The following is a 15,769-nucleotide window of genomic DNA, read 5'->3' as shown; positions in this document are numbered from 1 at the left end:
TCTCCATAGAATTTTTTCTGGAGTAACTGGAAAATTGGGAGGGGGTGTAAATATTTTAATTAGCACCATGGAGTATTTTCACATGTAGTCATGTAAGTGGCACAGGCTATGAGTAAGTACATACTCAGCTTTATGCTATAAAGTGTATTAAGTGTTCTTGTGTGAGAAGTACAATCACAGGTGGTATTCTCAGCATGTTTTTACCATAGAGAGCTATACACCTGGCCATAGGCTGATGTCATTCCAGATTTGATCACTACGTATAACTCATCATCTGGCAATACATTCTTCAGAACTCTTTTGAGGAGTGCTAAAGTGACATAGATTATTTGTGTCTGGCTTCCTCTCCAGTCTTCTTAAACTAGATAATTTCTAGTGGCCTATGACATGCTAGAATTAAAAACATCTGAATCCCAGAAGTACTTTTTACATGATCCTATGGCACACACTAGTTCTGCTCAAGGAACCCAGGCTGCAGTTACTTAATGTCTGCCTTGCCTGCTCAGAGGTTTCTATGAGAGCAAACCAAAAGATGGGGAATGACTTTGGTTAACCCTAGCACACTTGGCACACAGTAGAGATGCTCAATTAATATTTGCCAAATGAATGAAAGGGCAATAGCTAGAGAAAATCATTAGCTGATAAGCTCACACCAACCAAGGAAATACCTCCACAGAGTTGTCACTCACTACAGCCTTGGTATCCAGTCATCCAGACTATCAGCACATAGCAGCCCAAAACTGCAAGAATGCCCTTTCGTCCAAAGCCTGGACATAATTTATTTTGGAGATGCCAGGGAGAATACACCCTACATAGGTCCTTAGAAGTGTCTCATAAGGAGAATCAAGAGAGACTTTTTTTTTTAGACATGGCCTTGCTGTATAGCACAGGCTATACAAACTCAAAATCCTCCCGTATGCTGGGATTAAAAACATGTACCACAATACCCAGCTTAAGAGGGACATTTTATAGGAAATGAATTTGTACTGTATAAATTTGACAAAAAACTGGGAAGTGGTAGTTACTTCCGGTTTGGACGCTGCCAGAACGCAAGGGCAGTTCAGCAACTAGATCTTCATAATCTGTGTGGGAGAAATGAAATTGGGTGATGTCCTTGGTAAGAGAGCAGGGGTCCTTTAGGACAGACTGATAAATCGTTTGCAAACTCTAATCGGGGTTTATTCAGGAGCAGCACCACCCACTGCCCCACCATGTGTTCATCCAAGTGCAGCCTTGGTGACTTGCATCATTTAGAACTAGAACAGTCTCAAGTATTTTGAGGTTTTTGTGATGGGTTTGAGATGGTTTTATCAAAAACTCACATTTCACAACTTCCTGTGTCTGTCTGTTTTCCTGCAGAAATACTGCTGACCCAGAAGGTAGCTGGTTGCTTTTTTCTTCAGTTGACCAGGCTCAATTGCTCAAAACACTTACCAGTCTGGAGAGCTGTGTCTCTTTGTTTTGACCCATCTGACGTAAGGCCAGTTCTCCCAGAACGCCATCAGCAGACAACTGGGCCCTAGCCCCAGCGTGGAACATACTTGGCCGCCACCAGGGGAGTGGGAGCCTCTCTTCTCCTGACAGTCAGAAGCTGCGTGCAGACCGTTGCTGTCTGTTCACCGCATTCACCTTAGTGCAACTTAGATCTCTCCTGCAAAGTAAATGTTGACAGACAAACTTCATACCCATGTCAGATTGAATGTATTTAAATGTATGTATTTAAGGACAACCATGCTCTTGTTCTGTCCCTGTTCAGTTCCAGACACTGGTTTCTTGCTTTGTTTTCCCTGGCTAATTAAATTAGTCTAGTACAAAAGATTAAGATTTCATATGGGGGAAGGAAAAGAATTTTTAAAAATAAAATGAAAGATGTTTTAAGCTAAAGCCTGCATATGAGATGGAAGCAGAGCAGACTGTGAACAGCTCTGTAGGTACAAACACGCCCCATAGTTGTATCTTTGCAGAAAGCTCTAAAGACCATGTCAGAAGAGTTACTGGCAGATGACTTGCTGCACAGATGAAGAGGAGCCTGTAAGAGGGCTGTTAATATTAACAAGTATCTGTTCCACTTTTTCTCTTGGTTAAAACCAAACTAGTTCACATAAATTGCGACTCAAGAAGAAATATTTTTCATTTCTAAATAAGTTCCCTTTAGATTGATCAGACAGCTTTGTATTAGCATCTCCCCCTTCCCTTCTGATCCTGACTCTTCCTTCCACTCTGCCTTCCCCTGTTCTGCTTCTTTCATTCAGTTTTTCAAACTAATATAAACTACAGAAACCAGGTAAGCCCTTTACTTCTGCAAATGTTTTGCCAGCCACTTCCAGTTGTTAACGATTGAATTTCAGAAAAATGCATTTACTGGCAAGGAGAGGAGCAAAGTTAAGACTTAATACCAATCAGGATAAGGACACCTGCTCTGGAAACATGTTTATTCTGTTCCCCAGCAACTCTGGCCTCCAAAATGGGAGAAAATACTAGTGTATTGAAATTGACAGCAGATATCACAACAGATTTAACCTCTGCCATGTGTTTTTTATTTTGTTTTTTAGCAGTGCTGACTAAGCCGAATTTTTGTAAGGTACATAAAATCCAATTTATATGTAAACAAGCAATAATTTAAGTTCTGAACGTGTTTTAATTGTATAATTTTTGTGAGGTATACATATTGTGGAATTGACTCAAAAATGAGGTACGTCAGTATTAAATTAGATATCTTCATAGCAATGTCTCCTAAAGGTGTTTTGTAAAGGATACCAATGCCTTGATGAGACCTAATTTGTAGACTTAAGACTTTTTATTTTCTAAACCTTGTGATTCTGCTCATAAATCATTTAACCTATATGATATGCAGCCGCTGTAGGAACAAATTCTTGATTTTTATATGTTTATATTCTTTCTTAATGAACCTTAGAAAGACTACATGTTACTAAGCAGGCCACTTTTATGGTTGTTTTTCTTGCCCACTCTGGTAGGGGAGTAATCTTTTATTAATTGGTGTCAGTTTCAGATAACTGCAATACCAAGAAACTGACGACCTTTTTGAGCTATTTCTCCTCAAACCCTAATACACATACTTTCTTAAACCTAAATTTCAGGATATCTTTTTGATGTCTAAAAAGCAAAGCATTTTATATTATCTCATTAGCCAGGCTTTTTAGGAACAGAGAAGCTTTTTTCATTGAAATTTGTTTTATTTGTGGCAGGGTGAAAAATGTACAAACTACCCCTATTTATATTTATATCTCTCTATATATCTACAGATTATAGAAATATAGGCAGAGATAAATAGCCCAAAGATAAATGGTAAGTAGACAGTCTGAAAGTGTTGCTCCATACTAAAGAAACTTTCTGGAAATTTGCATTTTGATACTTTTTTTTGAGAGGGATCTTGCTACAGGGAGGTGGCCAAGGAACAGCACTTCTAGGTGGCCACCAGTTCACATGTCCCTTCAAAAGCCTGTACTTTTCTCCACCAAACCATTGGGTTACCCAGCTGAGATGGCAAAGACAAGCAGATGTGGGCCCAGAACTCCAGAATCTCATCTAAGTGATGAGGCTCAGTGGTACACAATTTCAAGTGACAGTTTTAAGTTAACTTTTAGAAATAGATGAGTTGCAATAACTTTTAATTTCACACTGCACAAAAGAGAAAATGTAGTTTAAACCAGATTTGTTTTGAGTTTTAAGTCCTTTTCACTATACCACCACCCAAAAATATCATGTAGCTTTCAATTGTTTATCCACATCTGCCCCCTGTGTTTTAATGGCAGTCCCAAGTTGGACAAATCTGCATACCTGTGATTACTGGCAGTTTAGATAACTCATGGTCATTACTGTTTTGAAAGGAAAAGAGTATAAATTCTCTTATGGTTCAGAACAGGTAATAGATTTCAGTTTACATCTAATTAAGAAAAGAAAATAAATGAAGGAGTTCTCTGATCATATTGATCACTACAGAAGCAAAAGCCAAATCAGCCCCCTTCATTATCAGTATTTCCCATGCTGTACTCAATAGATGTGTTAGACTGAGTACTTGGTTTTTGTTTAATAGAACCAATAACCAGTGTTTGACTTATTACTAAATGTGAAAAGTATACTTACATTTACCTGCTTGTAAAATCCATTAAGTGTTCATGTAATGCAGTAAGTTTAAAAAGTGAAGTGAGCTGTTTTACTATAATGAATTCGTTTAACTCAAAGATGAAAACACCCCTCCCATCCCTCCACGTGTATCTCTTATGGCCTGTAATAACTGAAAGCAATTTTTTGCAGTTTATATAATGCAATTTTTAATCTGTGTTTAAAAATGGAGTTCATATGGGCTTAACACATGAACTGGGTGGCACAGATCCACTGCAGAACCCAAAGATACACAATCAATTTTGAAATGCAACTTAAGCCATTAATTGTTGGTGTGACTTTAAAATTTTCTAGTGTTTGTATGGTAGTATGCCGCCTAAGAGCAAAGCATTCTCTGCACAAAAGAAAATTACTGTAGTGGCTTCGATTTTAATTAGAATTTTCTCCCTGGTGTTTCTTTATAGACTAAAACAAAATCTTTTAAGTTTCTTACTACAGGTAAAAGCTATGTGCAAGAACCTCAAAATGCTAAAATCTAGCATAATGCCTTAGATCTGTTTTTAAGTCTTGTATATTCCTACATAGCTGTCCAATGTATTATATTTGTATAGTGAATTGTGTACAATTTTTGAATAAGTATATCATCACTTAACCTTTATGTTATTGAGTAGTGATGATGATACATTTCTTCAAACATTTAACTGTCACTTTTTTTCCTTTGTCATTTGTGGGTTTTATTTGTACAGTTCCTCATGAAGTTGCATCTGAGATGTGTGTATGTGAAAAGACTATACAAGGGTAAAATTAAGCAATATATTAACTATGGTTCTTCAGGAGAAAGCTTACAGTGTTTCAGGTTGTGATTTATTTTCAAAACGCAGTTGACTCTGAACATCACTTTGTTCACCTGCATTGATGTTTGTATTTCTAGTGTAAGCAGTTTATGCAAAGGTAGATATATTCAGAGAAATTTTAAATACATTTATGCAAGTTAATATTGCTTTGCTGATGCTATTTGCTTATTTGATGTTAAATAATGCTATTGTAAATAAAGAATTCTGTTGTTATTGCATCATTTAATAAATTTTAATGCCTTCGGGTTTTACATGGCTTTAGAGATTTTAATGTGGTTATATTGTATCTTCTTTCATAATTGCATTTAAATTAAAAATACCTTACTTTTCATTTTAGAAGCTCTTAACACTGAGGAGTAGTTGACACTGTTCACAGCACATTAGCATTTCATTCTTCCAGTAGCCCATTTTATAGATTTTCAGCATGAAGCCAAGAAGAACGTGTGTCCTATTTAGTTTATGTAACAACTTAATGGCAAACATAGTCCAAGTGTATTCCACTAAGGCCTAAACGATGTTACTGTTGGCACCATTCTGTTCCACCTTCTGTTCCCATACCTCCAAAAACGTGTATGAGAGTAATGTGGACTGTGGCTACTTACTGGGGTGTGTATCACATGCAAGAGTACTCAGAATGGTTTTGTAGGTTGGTTTGGTAATAACTGATGAATAATGCAAGTATAATACCTAAAACCAAGGTCATAAACTATATGGAATATTAGCAAATACAATTGAGAACTGGGTTTTTAATCTTTTTTTCTTCTGAAATAAAAGGGCTTATTGAACTGTTACAGATGGTAGCTTGAAGATAACCAGGTTGCTGGATCAAGTTCTGCAGACACCAATGGCAATGGTTGAGAGCAGCTGGAAAGATGTCTGGAATTGTGCTTTTCTAAAATACTAAAAACAAGATGAGTGATCTAAAAAACTTATCAATGCTGTTAGCTACATTGACAAATTAAAGGGAGGAAAAAAACACATGAATTAATAATAAATACTATTTGATAATTTTCGCAGGAGAAATTTCAACCTTCATAAGAAAACCTCTTGGAAAAATATCACCTATAAGAAGAGTTAATACCCTAAACCTAATCGGGGTTATCACATGCAATTCAAATCATTAAAAGTGTTAACTAAAGTCAAAATATGGAAAACCCAAGCTAAATGCTAAGAAATTATGTATTAATGCTAGGAATGAAAGAGAAGGTCCTCTCCATCAATGGGATCATTTATAGGGCAAACCTAAATGAGTCAGTTGGCCAGTCCTTGGAATGAATAGAAAAGCTCAGTAAAGTGGCTCTAATATGCAAAAATTAATACTGCCTGTCCACAGTAATAACCAATTCTTAAACTTTATTTAGCTGATATATAAAATTACATGTATTTATGCTCTATGATACTCAATGCATGTATATACATTGCCTAATGTTTAAATTAGGGTAAACAAATGTCAAAAGTTTATGGTGAAAAAATTCAAGATCATTTCTTCTAGCTTTTGTTAGTATATAGTCTATTACCTATACTGTGTAATTACCTGGACCATGAAGTAGCACAGCAAAATTTCTTATTACTGTCACTTAGTACCCTCATTGACCAACCTCTCTCCATCCCTCACCCCTAATAACCAAATAATACAATGTTTATCAAATAGAATTATACCTAGCATGAAGTAGGAAAGACCTTTGTGAAGACAACTACAAATTTTGGGTAAAAGACCTAAAAAAATGAAGACTTGACCGTGAACCCAGAAAGCATTACAGTGCTACCATTCCTCCCTCAAATTCATTGCAATCTCAATCAGCATCCAAAAAGTAAAACACACTTAGAAAGTACAATATACAGTAATAAATAAGAACTCCTGAAAAATAAAAAGTCCTGATCCTTGTTCAATTCCCAGACCTGAGCCCATTTTCAGGCCCTAACCCTACTGACTGAGGAGGTGGCTAAGACACAGGAAAGTGAAAGCGTTCAGCCTAGGGTAAATATATACCACAGGACTAAAGGGAGCTACAGCCACTTACTTGGGTAGCTGTACGCTGCGAGGCTCTTGAGGTATTGTGGACACAGGGTCTGAGCTGGCATTGAGACCTGAAACAAAAACATCATCCCTGCTAAAGTGGAGGCCAGATAGTCACTACCCTGGCTCAAGTCCCAGTCACAGTGGGCCCATTGGTTCCATACACCAACTTGGTGGGCTTTTCCCCAGCTCATGAGTCTACAGCCAGAATAGATACATGGGCCTATGGAGAAAGTCAAGTGGAAACTTCAAATTGGCCCTCCAACCAAGACAGTCAAAAACAATAGTATCTGGGGATGAGGAAGGGTTGTGGAGACAATCACCACCATGAAAGAACTGCAGGACACATGATGGTGGCAGCCATTATAGGCCCTGGAGGGTGATGCAGGCTACCACAGACTTAACCAACTTAAGTTCCTGACCACGGCTGCTGGGCTGTATGTGGTGTCATTGTAGCAGATTGGTAAGGTATGAAGTACTTGGTGATGCAGCCAATAACTTGGCAAGTATTCGTTTCCAGTGGAATTAGAAAGGTGGACCAAAGATGCTTGCATTCAAATAAAGAAGAGCTGACTAGACAGGACAACTAGGAGGCTCATATACAGTCAAGCATTGCCTAACAACAGGAGTAAGTGCTGAGAAATGTGTCACTTGGTGATTTTTGTCATTGCATGATCATCACAGTATACAAACCTAGATGGGATAGCCTATTGTTCCCAGGCTACAAGCTTGAATGCCATGTTGCTGTTCTGAATATTACGAGCAACCATAACACGATGGTGAGTCCCAGACCACTGTTCAAAGCTTTCACACAGAGGAGGACAGCACATTGAGTTCAGGGTGGAAGAATCACATCACAGGCTCCTGGGCTTCTGGAGCAAAACTATGACGTCCAGATAGCAGAGGATGTAAAAGCAATGGCCTTCCACAGGGGATCCATGAGACTAACTAAACCTAAAAGCCCACTTGGTGTACAGGTAGATCTGCTCCATTCATGAGTACAGCTAAAAATGGACGTCAGTTACACTGAGAGCTGGCTCTAAGGAGAGAAATCTTCCCAGTGGGTGGAACTGCAAAAATGTATGTGATCATTGCTTTAAGCTTAAGGAAAAGTGGCCCAGGTGAGCATAGATGCAAATACCTGGCAATGGCCAACAGTCTGACCAACTGGTTGCAGACTTGGTAGGAAACAGACAGGAAGACTGAAGACCAGGGGTCCTGGGAAAGGCACGGAGACACACTTAACGGCAAGTGGGTATCCAGGGTGAGGACTTTGATATGTTAACAGCCACCAGCAAACATCCAACATAGGAGGGGCACCTCACAACCAAGAGGACAAAAAGACTTGGCCAATTGACACAAACCAGCCTTCCTCACCAGCTCCTCCAGAACTGGCTAGGGACATGAATGGAATGGCCATAAGGCACACAGAGGCTGTGGTGGGTCCAAAGGTGTGGATCTTCACTTAGCACGTCAGAGCTAGCTGTTGCTGCTCTGCACATCCAACTTTCTAACCTTTGGAAATAGTCTAGAATGACAGTAAATCTTGTGCTGAATGACAGAACACTTCCCCACTGGGAGGCCCCAAATGCTAAGCTAATGGTCAGTGATGGTGACCAGAAGAGAGTGTGGCTGTAATGTGTGCCTCCTCCCCGAGAGCACATACTTCACCGTGAATCTCCCTCATCAGCATCTGATCTATTACTTTTCTCCAACATTGGCCATTATTTTCCATCCTGATCTGAACTGGCCACGTGGCCTCTCTCTACACCCTCAGGCTAACCCTCTCTTGCTAGTGGTTTCTCAGAGAAATGCTCTTTGAACAGTTCTCTGGTCTACACAAGAGGATTTCTAAATTCTAAGATGATTTTTAAATCCCAACAGGAATTTAAAAACTCTTAACACAGAGAACAATTCAATGCTACCTATTAAGCAAGTGCTTCTTCTGAGTCTGCTGTTTTCTAAACTGCCCTCCAAATGACTTATTTCAGTTTGTGTATACTTACAAAGAGTACTTATGAAGTATACATGGTATAACAGGAACTAACAATGCAGGGTCAGAAGCCAAGAGATGGGGAATACCTGCTTTCCAGATGCCCAGCGCTACAATCTAATGGGGCATATGGGTGAGCCATGAGCCAATGGGGCAGGCGGGATGCATTACTGATGATTACACTGCGAACCACTCGGTCCTGCACAGACCCTAGGGGCAGCTCAGCAGGAGCAAACAATACGGTTGAAGACATAGAGACTAGTTCAGACTGATCTATTTGCGCTTTTAGAATAAAACTAAACTCCAGTCACTGGGGAGATGACCTGGCAGTCCAGCCCTTGACCTCTGAGTTCATCTACCCCCTTCAGCTCTCTTGTATCCAGTGCCTGGCAGCTCACTCCCTTTTAATACCTTGGCCAGAGGTCCACCTCTGTGGTACTAAGTGACCAGCACCATCTCTGTTGACCCTCTGTCACTGACCCCTTGACTTTCCAGAAGCCCCCAACACTCACAACTAGTGGGCAGCAGAGCCAAAGCATTCAATCAGGTTTACCCACTTGCAGCCATGCCATCACAAAACACCCCTGTGGTCTGGCCTCTGGAAATCAGAGCCTGGTGAACACCCATGCGGTCCTGCTGCAGCTTCTGGTTTTTAGGACAGATGGCCAGGCAAAGCAGCCTCCAGTTAGTAACATGCCAGAGACTTGGACTCTTCTACCTCTGCCCCTGTCAGGTAAGGCAGAGGAGGCACCCCAGAGGAAAATGCCATCCTGTGGACATGACAATGAATGTGGTATTTTGTGTATCTGGGAAACTTGGCTACAACCATTAACCATAGGAAGATGGAGCTACAGAGGATACGGAGAAAAATGGATAGGGAGACAGTGAAGAGAGCTGGTGTAATCCCTCCCTTTGCTGAGTCACAAAATACCCCATTTTTAAACAAGGGAGTAGATAACAAAAGTGAAGGTGCTCAGAATCTACCTGGAGAACACAAGGACAAGCAGTCGTTCCATTAGTGCACAAGGTGGGAGGGTAGCCGAGTGGTCCAGCAGGCACTTAGCATGTACAAGGCCCAGGGTTCAATCCCCAGCACTGCAAGTGTATACATATGAACTAATTCATGCAGGGATAAAGATCCAGGTCCCCCAAGAGAAGTAAATTTAAAATATCACAGGAAATCAGTGGCTGCTTTGCACTGGAAGGTGTCATAGAAAGGACAGTGTTTTAATCCATTTCCAAAGGGACAGGATCAAACCATGGAGTTGCCCCGGTAGGTCTCAGGTAAGGAAGCAAGTGCCACAAGGTGGCACTTAGCCAGAAGGGACCCCCCTAGGACCTGGAGAGGAACTGCTGGAGCTATCAGATGTGACATGCCTAGTAAGACAAAAGGCCCACCTCAAAGCTTCCTCCAACAGAGCCCTCAGGCATGGGCTCTTCACTCCATGCTGGTGACAACTTTCTCCATCGTTTTTGGATGAATGACCCTTTTGAGGAGGTTAGCATGCAAAGCTACTTGTCTTGTTGAGACTACTCCCACATCCAAGTGTCACAGCCCTGACCTCCAGACTGGGTGGGGGCTTCTTTGCCAGAATTCAGCCACCAAGCGCCTTTGTAGAAAGACTACAGAGGATTTCCCTAAAGCTATGGAGTTCCTATTAGGCAAAGTTGCCTGGAACCACTCCTTAGGCCTGCCCTCCAGGAGCCTCTGAGCCCCAGGGCTCTGTCTCACAGAATGACAGAGTGAAAAATAGCTGAGTAAGACAGACTCCCAGCATCACTGTTGAAGCGCTGTATGGCAAGCAGAGCCCTAGAAAGTTCTTTTAAAGGCAAGTTTCCAAGATGCCATCCAAAGGAAAAAAGGTGGCTCTGGAGAAGGCAGAAAGGGGAGCAGCCTCGGGGAGGGACAGGGCTAACAAGGCTCACAGCCCAAGGTGGTGGTGTTGCAATACAGGTCAGACACAATCTAAGCAAAAAACAGCAAAATCAGGGAGCGATTGGCCAAGCTAAAATCTAGGAGACTCACTCTTGGGGATATACCCAAAAGACTGTGACACTGGTTACTCCAGAGATACCTGCACACCCATGTTTACTGTGGCACTATTCACGATAGCCAAGTTATGGAAACAGCCAAGATTCCCCAACCACTGTCGAATGGTTTAAGAAAATGTGGTATCTATACACAATGGAATTTTATGCAGCCATGAAGAATGAAATGTTATCATTCGCTGGTAAATGGATGGAATTGGAGAACATCATTCTGAGTGAGGTTAGCCTGGCCCAAAAGACCAAAAATCGTATGTTCTCCCTCATATGTGGACATTAGATCAAGGGCAAACACAACAATGGGATTGGACTTTGAGCACATGATAAAAGCGAGAGCACACAGGGAGGGGTGAGGATAGGTGAGACACCTAAAAAACTAGCTAGCATTTGTTGCCCTTAACGCAGAGAAACTAAAGCAGATACCTTAAAAGCAACTGAGGCCAATAGGAAAAGGGGAACAGGAACTAGAGAAAAGGGTAGATCAAAAAGAATTAACCTAGAAGGTAACACCCACACACAGGAAATCAATGTGAGTCAATGCCCTGTATAGCTATCCTTATCTCAACCAGCAAAACCCCTTGTTCCTTCCTATTATGGCTTATACTCTCTCTTCAACAAAATTAGAAATAAGGGCAAAATAGTTTCTGCTGGGTATTGAGGGGGGGGGAAGGGAAGGGGCGGAGTGGGTGGTAAGGGAGGGGGTGGGGGCAGGGGGAGAAATGACCCAAGCCTTGTATGCACATAAGAATAATAAAAGAAAAAAAAATGAAAAAAAAAAATCAAAAAAATAAATAAATAAAATAAAATCTAGGAGACTCAACAACATGGCACAGAATAGAGAGGATAAAGCCAGGCGGTGGGGCAGCTTGGGTGAGATGACAAGAGGGTCCCTGGTGGGATCATTTCAAGAAGCAGAATTTGCTTTGCCTGCCTGTGGGATAGATAAGCCTATGTTTACAGGCCCACTGGTGAAGACAAAATTTGGATGTCAGTATGATATGAAGAAAGAAAACATGAAAGACTGAAAATTATTTTTGTCAGGGCTAGTACTATTAGTACTCATGAAGTGAAAGCATGAAGGGAGGAAAAAGGTGAGAAAGAGGAAGCAAAAAATGCTTCTTTGCCCTCAAGAGAGAGCAAGTCATTGTGGTCACACAGGATCCTGAAGAGTGGCCTATAGGGCTCTAGTATCAGGAGTGGAGGAAGGGCAAAATCAGCAAGTGACCCAAATAAGGTCCTTCAATAAACAGCAAGAGCTACTTCTTCTATGTCATATCTTGCCTCCACCAGGGACCCATAAGCTAAACCCAAATCACTGTAGGCTAACCGAACTAACACACACACAAGCTCTCAACCAATTTCTAGTAGGCTGGAGCAAACGATCAGAGAGTAAGCAAAAAACACTAATGAAATATAATAAAATGAATCCCAAATTTACATTACTCCCCTCTTTAAAACATAGAAGCTAAGGCTAGATTTGCAAGAATACAAGACTGGATGTACTTACTTATTGGACTTAATGCTAATTATCAATTTATTGCCTCTTTACTCCAAACTCGGCCTATTTGACTGCTTTGTGGAAATGCATCCTTTCAGTATTTGCCAGCTGGTAGTGAGGCTTTGTCAGCAGAGGGCACTGGAGAGACATCACAGGGATGGCAGGGTTTGGCTCATGCCTAGCTACTTGGGAGGCTGAGATCAGGAGGACTGAGTTTTGAGGCCACCCCAGACAATTAGTTTGCAAGACCTTACCTCCAAAATAACCACAGCAAAATGGACTAGAAGTGTGGCTCAAGCGGTAGAGTGTCTGCTTTGCAAGCACAGATCCCTAAGTTCAAACCCCAGGACCACCAAAAAAAAAAAAAGAAAGCCAGGAGAGTGTGTCAAGTACAAGGGTTTACCTAGCATTAGAGGACCAGAAGCAGACTATGAGGGAGAGGAGCTAACCATATTCGGAGTTGCATACACTCTGTACATTTTCTCAATAAAAAAAATGTTTAAAGTAGCTTAAGAAGATGCAGGCACTAAAGAAAGACAAGTAACTAATAGGAAAGAAGATTAGAAGAAAACTGATGGCGCATAGAAATTGTGAAAACACTCCTTGTGTATCTTATAGAAGAGATTGGAAATTTTTTAGTCATACATTTTTTTTCACTTTTGCAGCACGAGGGAATGAACCAAGGACGTGGAGAGTGCTAGGTGACCCCTCTGCCAATGAAGGACACCCCTAGCCCTTAAAAAAAAAAAAAATCACTGAAAGTGTGCATGCGCCGCCTGAGAACACGGCGCCAGGGCCTCCACTTGGTGCTTCTCCAGTATCTGGGTAACATATGCAGACATGGTTTTCAGAAAACTTGTCACTGACCAAAGTGTTTCAGATAACTGGGCCATTGACAGGGGAACCGTTTTCAACTGGGACAGGAGCCTGGTGGGCCCCAAGAGCTGAGAGCTGCCTCATGGCATTAGCACAGACCCTAAGGTGAGGCAGGTCACCAAAGACTGTGCCAAATTCCTTTGTATGCTGTGTGTGGATGAAAGCTATCTGAGAGATTTGACTAGAAAAAGGAATCAAGTTAAAAACTGCAAAGCTGTAACTGAACTTAGGGGCGGTGATCCACAAAAAACAACTCATTATTGAAGATCTCTATTATGGGAACGATTTCCACCTGATGCTGGTGGGGCAGTGCTTGAGGTGTGCAGGCCCTCCCTGGAGAAGGCCCACCAGGCCTGGCCCTGTCCATTGCCAGCTGATGACTCACCCACCAGTCCTGTGCCCAAGTTAGGGAGCATTCCTTAGCTCCAGGCCCCACCTGTTTCCTCCCTGACTTACTGTCTCTTATCTTTAAAATAATCGTAGGTGGAAATTAGTAGTATTTGCAGAAGAATAAATAAACATGTTTGATTCTGACAATCTGGGGGAGTAAGCAGGCTAGTTGACTAGTTGAATTTCTCACTTTCCCCTAATTACAAAATAGTGGAACAACAACTAGGACAAAATAGAACACAGTGCGGTAAGAATAACCTGAAGGCCCAGCTTCTGAACCAGCAAGGCCTGGACAGTCCACTTACCTGGAGTGCATGTGGATGGCTGGAATGGCTCCATGCCCCCTGGTCTCCTTGTGCCTCTCAGCCCCAGGTTCTAACAGAGCCACAGTGCCTGGTCCACAGCAGCCTTTTGCCTGCATTGGAACTGATTTAGCTCAGGTACAGTGAGAGTGCGCACTAGCTACTCAGGACGCAGAGATCAGGAGGATGGAGGTTTGAAGCCAGCTCAGGCAAATAGTTTGCAAGACCTTATCTTGAAAAAACCCATCACAAAAAAGGACTGGTGGAGTGGCTCGAGGTGTAGGCTCTGAATTCAAGTCCCAGTACTGAAAAAAAAATTGGCTTAAGTGTGAAAAAGTTTTAAAAGTTGCAAAGAGTCCTGTTATGCTAGTGTGCTTAAGTACTGCTATGTCAGCACTGGTAGTTTTTGGTTTGGGGTTTGTTTTGTTTGTTTGTTTGTTTGTTTTGACAGTACTGGGGCTCGAACTCAGGAACTCATGCTTGCTACATAGGCACTCTACAACTTGAATGCTGTCAGGTAGCTGGCCTCAAATTCATACTGGATATATGTCAGAAAAGATTGTTTTCTAACTAAACTATAGGGATTCATAAAAATAGAACTGAAAAAGATTGCTGAAGTCCATGCTGGAAAGATAAGAAATAATTAATTACTAAGTGCTTGGACTTTCTCTTTTTTCCAATCATTTTATTCCCCTGCTGGAAACTAGAGAAGAACTTCAAATGTACACTTGAAGCAGCAAACTCTTGAAAAGTGTGGGTCAGGGCCTGGCAGGGTGGTGCTCATCCATAATCCCAGCACTGGGGAAGTGGAGAAACAACCTTGGAAGACAGAGGCACTGCCTCCCTCCAGAGCCTAGGACAGGTAGCTTCCTGTCTTGGAAGACAGAGCAAAGGGCAGGCATGCTCACTGTTCCCTGCAGGGCTGTAGTCCCTTGGCCCTCTCTGCACTGCCCTGAGGAATTGGCAGTTGGGGAACAGGTGCAAAAATGCTGACAGCCAGCTACTGCTCTAGTATATGCTGAGAGTGATGTGATCTGCTGGCTTTCACCTCTTACCCAAGATGCTAGAATCATCTGTCTGCCAGCAAGCATGAAACTGTGGCAGCTACCTCAGTAACCTGCAAGTAGGGTGAAATCTCAGACTTCTCAGTCCTTGACAATGGATCTCTCTCTCTCTCTCTCTCTCTCTCTCTCTCTCTCTCTCTCTCTCTCTTTCTGTCTGTCTCTCCCTCTCTCTGTCTCTCCCTTCCTCACTCCCTCTCTTTCTTTTGCAGTATTAGGTTTGAACTCAAGGCCTCACCCTTGCTAGTTTTGAGACCCAGCACTTCATAAATAAAAAACAAACACATTGCATACCTACTTCCCCTAATAAGAAGCTGCTTCAGCAGGGCGGCAGGGCACCAGTGGCTCTTGCCATCCCTGGGCAAATAGTTCAGTAGACCCTATCTCAAAAATACCCAACACCAAAAAGGTGGAGTGGCTCAGAAGGTAGAGCACCTGCCTAGCAAGTATGAGGCCCATTTCAGGATTGTACTTGGGGTGTTCTTATGCTCAGCTTCAGAGGTTGCTTTATTTCAGGAGAACTCTTTCCTCACCTTTGAGTTTCCATGGAAACACAGCCATGATCCCTACCTGCACAATGACCCTGGGCACTTCATGAGGTGACCTTTGTTCTACTTGCAGTTTCAGGCTCCAGCAGAACAGTGATACA

General features: G+C 41.9%; 1 protein-coding gene across 11 annotated transcripts in view; it reads left to right on the top strand.

Moving 5' to 3' along the window:
- Ncoa2 (nuclear receptor coactivator 2) overlaps positions 1-5,208 on the top strand; it is a 259,865-nt gene extending 254,657 nt beyond the window's left edge. For all 11 annotated transcript variants that reach the window (XM_074068683.1, XM_074068687.1, XM_074068685.1 and 8 more), the window contains one exon: positions 1,360-5,208. In XM_074068683.1, coding sequence (XP_073924784.1) covers positions 1,360-1,371 — 12 coding nt within the window. In that variant the 3' untranslated portion in view covers positions 1,372-5,208. The remainder of the gene's footprint in view (positions 1-1,359) is intronic.
- Positions 5,209-15,769: the final 10,561 nt, after the last annotated feature.

This window comes from Castor canadensis, chromosome 3, assembly GCF_047511655.1.
Source record: "Castor canadensis chromosome 3, mCasCan1.hap1v2, whole genome shotgun sequence".
Taxonomy (NCBI): Eukaryota; Metazoa; Chordata; class Mammalia; order Rodentia; family Castoridae; genus Castor; species Castor canadensis.
The sequence above is the reverse complement of the archived record's forward strand: the minus strand, read 5'-3'. Positions and strand labels throughout refer to the sequence as shown.